Below are 2486 nucleotides of genomic sequence, written 5' to 3' on the forward strand. Positions count from 1 at the left end.
CTCTCTCTCTCTCTCTCTCTTTGTGACATCATCATGCATCACTCTGTTCTTTCTTCTAAAACATTCAAATAAACACTCGGAGTGCGGAGGACGGAGTCTCCATTTTTCACCCTCACCTGTTCCTTCAAAACTACCTCTATTTGTTTCTCTTAGCACATGTATTCCCCTGTCCTCTCTCCCCCCGTTCCCTCCGTCTTCCTCCTCCCCCCTTTTATTTTATTTCACCTTTCTTTTCTTTTTTTTTCTGCCTGCCAAACCTCCCCTCCCCGTCTCCCCTTTCCTGTCTCGTTTCTTATTTCCTCTCTTTCTCGGTCTCCCCCATTTTGTTACCTCCTCCCTTGTCTACCTTTAACAATTTTGCTCTTTTCCCTTTTTCCTCCCTTTGTCCTCTCAACCACCTCTCCTTTCCTCCCTACCTTTTTTCTCCTCTTTTCTCATTATACCAACCAATCTCCTTCCCTTCTCTCCTTCCTTGTACCCTCTGACCTCCCTCTCTCCCCCTCTGCCCCTACCTCTCGCCCATCCTTTTCTTTCTGTCCTCCACACCCAGCCACCTCTCTTTCCTTCTGACTTCCAACCAACCATACTCCCTCTCCTCTCCCCCTCTAATCCTCTCTCTCTCTCCCTCCTTCTCCCCCCCCTCTCCCCCCCCCCCCCCCCCCCCCCCCCTCTCCCCCCCCCCTCTACTCCCCTACCCCTCCCTTTCTCTCTCTCTCTCTCTCTCTCTCTGCTTCTCCCTCTTCCCCCCCCCCCCCCCCCCCCCCCCCCCTCTCTCTCTCTCTCTCTCTCCCTCCCTCTCCCTCTCAACGCACCTCAGAGTTAAAGTGAAGCCACGAGGAGAAACACGCACTTACATCAACGCTCCTTCTCCTCCATCATCACCTCCTTTTCTCCTCCATCTCCTCCTCTCCTGTGGATGGAGAGAGGCACAACAACAGAAGGACACGTTCATTCTCCTCCACCTTTTTCGTTCTCTTCTCATGGAGCTGATGAAAAGTTGACCAGGATCCGCAGATGAGACCGGGACCAGCGGACTATCCGGATCATCCTCTGGACTTCGAACCCTGGACGAATCAAGGATTTTTGTTTCAAGGATTTTGACGGTGATCGTAACGGATCGTTGGCGGCGTATCTCCGGTGTTTACGTGAGGAGGGAGGAGAGGGGATCACATTCACCCCAGCCCTGAAAACAAACATTATCTGGACCTGATTCATATGAAACGGATCTTTAACGTAGACGTCTTTACCGGGATTCCTAACGTGATCCGTACCGGCGAGAAACCCCCGGTGTCCGCGGCTCACGGCTGGGGAAAAAAAGAGACCGAGGGGCTGAGATCCCGAAGAGAACTTATCTGAGGAGTTAATGTCGGGATTATCGTCATCTCAGACATCCGGAATAATCCCGATAACAAGGCAGATTGTTATCGTTCCTTAACCGTCAGTTAAAAACCGTTACCGATAGTTTTTTTTTTTTGCGTGTGATCGATTTAGCTAAAGACCGTGACCAGAAGCATTATTTAAACAAAGAAATAAATCGTGACCAGAAGCATTATTTAAACAAAGGACAATAAATCGAAGAAATAAACTAAATTGAAAATATTTGTAACAAGACAAAACATCTTATTCTGAAACATCTTAAAAAGTAAACATCAGACTCGTAGAATCGTTTGGGAGCAAACTTCAAATTTCACTACCAAATCTCGTTTCCTTCATAAAAAGAACACGTTTATTAAAAACAACTACACCTATAAACTTCAACATCAACGTAAACACTAAGAAAGAAAAGATACACTGACCTAAAAGCCTGTACATTTGAAAGTAAAACTACAGTTTAGATTAGTCCTCTGAAGTAACAGTATTGTCAAATACAGTTCAAACCATAAAATAAAAAATAAATAAAGTAATTCACATATTACCACCAAAGCTAATTACTTCTCCTTCAAAATCTCGTCACTGAGTTGAATTTGACCCAAATCGCACCCGGAAAACACAGGAAAGCTAACGTCTTGCTTCTTAAATCTGAAGTGTAATCATAATCTTAGACAAGACTAACGGCTCATCAGCAGCTCCTCAAACCGACTCTCAGCCTCTGCCCTGTATTTTAATTTCCCCCTGCACAACACTTACAATAATAATCATAATAATAATAACAACGATAACGCGCTCATAAAGGTGCAGCCACGCACTTTATTTGTGCATTATTGCCGATCTGGAACCGCGTTTACCTCCGAAGAAATCAACGCTAGCACCACAGAGAGAGGTAATAACCCACTCAGGATTTCTTTAAAAACCCTCCCAGGGTCTGGGTCTCCGTGGCGTCTCCTCAGCTGCTGAAGAGGATTTGAAGAGGTTTCTGAGGCTGAGCTGCAACTAAAGGCAGCTAAAGTTCTGACTTTATATACAGCTCACCTGGTAGAAGGTCTATGAATGTTACCGTCACTGTTTAGACACATCCTAAACAGCATACCGCCTCCTCCTCCTCCTCC

At 45.9% G+C, this 2486-nt stretch overlaps 1 protein-coding gene and 1 long non-coding RNA gene across 2 annotated transcripts in view; both read left to right on the top strand.

Moving 5' to 3' along the window:
- LOC112487380 (uncharacterized) overlaps window positions 1-927 on the top strand; it is a 20930-nt gene extending 20003 nt beyond the window's left edge. Inside the window, exon 3 of the long non-coding RNA XR_003050431.1 lies at window positions 818-927. This is a non-coding gene — a long non-coding RNA (uncharacterized LOC112487380). The remainder of the gene's footprint in view (window positions 1-817) is intronic.
- Window positions 928-1215: 288 nt separating this feature from the next.
- The window catches only part of LOC103382523 (thyrotropin-releasing hormone-degrading ectoenzyme), a 108877-nt gene continuing 107606 nt past the window's right edge, over window positions 1216-2486 (top strand). Inside the window, exon 1 of the mRNA XM_025058171.1 lies at window positions 1216-1289. Within this exon, the coding sequence (XP_024913939.1) occupies window positions 1216-1289 (74 nt within the window). The remainder of the gene's footprint in view (window positions 1290-2486) is intronic.

This window comes from Cynoglossus semilaevis, chromosome 8, assembly GCF_000523025.1.
Source record: "Cynoglossus semilaevis isolate Cse_v1.0 chromosome 8, Cse_v1.0, whole genome shotgun sequence".
NCBI lineage: Eukaryota > Metazoa > Chordata > Actinopteri > Pleuronectiformes > Cynoglossidae > Cynoglossus > Cynoglossus semilaevis.